The sequence below is a fragment of the Ogataea philodendri genome (genome assembly GCF_020536065.1).
Source record: "Ogataea philodendri strain CBS6075 chromosome Unknown scaffold504, whole genome shotgun sequence".
NCBI lineage: Eukaryota > Fungi > Ascomycota > Pichiomycetes > Pichiales > Pichiaceae > Ogataea > Ogataea philodendri.
The window spans coordinates 1-279 of NW_025763765.1; the positions used below are offsets into that span (position 1 = coordinate 1).

Here is a 279-nt window from a genome sequence, read left to right on the forward strand (position 1 = left end):
TGCTTAAGAGATATTTCGCCACTTTGGATGAGCCTGTCAACCCAATGGCACATGATCCTAAAGCTAGATCGTTGACAAAGTTCCAGCAACTATTAGTGGTTGCCTTCAGAGAGTTCATTAACGTCGATGATGCTATGATTTCGAAGGAGAGAGACAAGTACCGTCATGAAGTCATGACCAATGTTGAAAGCTTCATCAAGAAGTCCCAATTGAGAAACTTACCACGTGTCAGAAACTTGAACCAAGAGCAAGTCGGTAAGATCTATGACTTGTTCTATG

The 279-nt window shown here is 41.9% G+C and overlaps 1 protein-coding gene across 1 annotated transcript; it reads left to right on the plus strand.

Moving 5' to 3' along the window:
- On the plus strand, positions 1-279 carry OGAPHI_000004 (uncharacterized protein; the record flags this gene model as incomplete). The annotated part of the gene is made up of 1 exon (XM_046207239.1): positions 1-279. A coding segment is annotated over one exon (279 nt), but the record flags the coding sequence as incomplete, so codon positions are not given.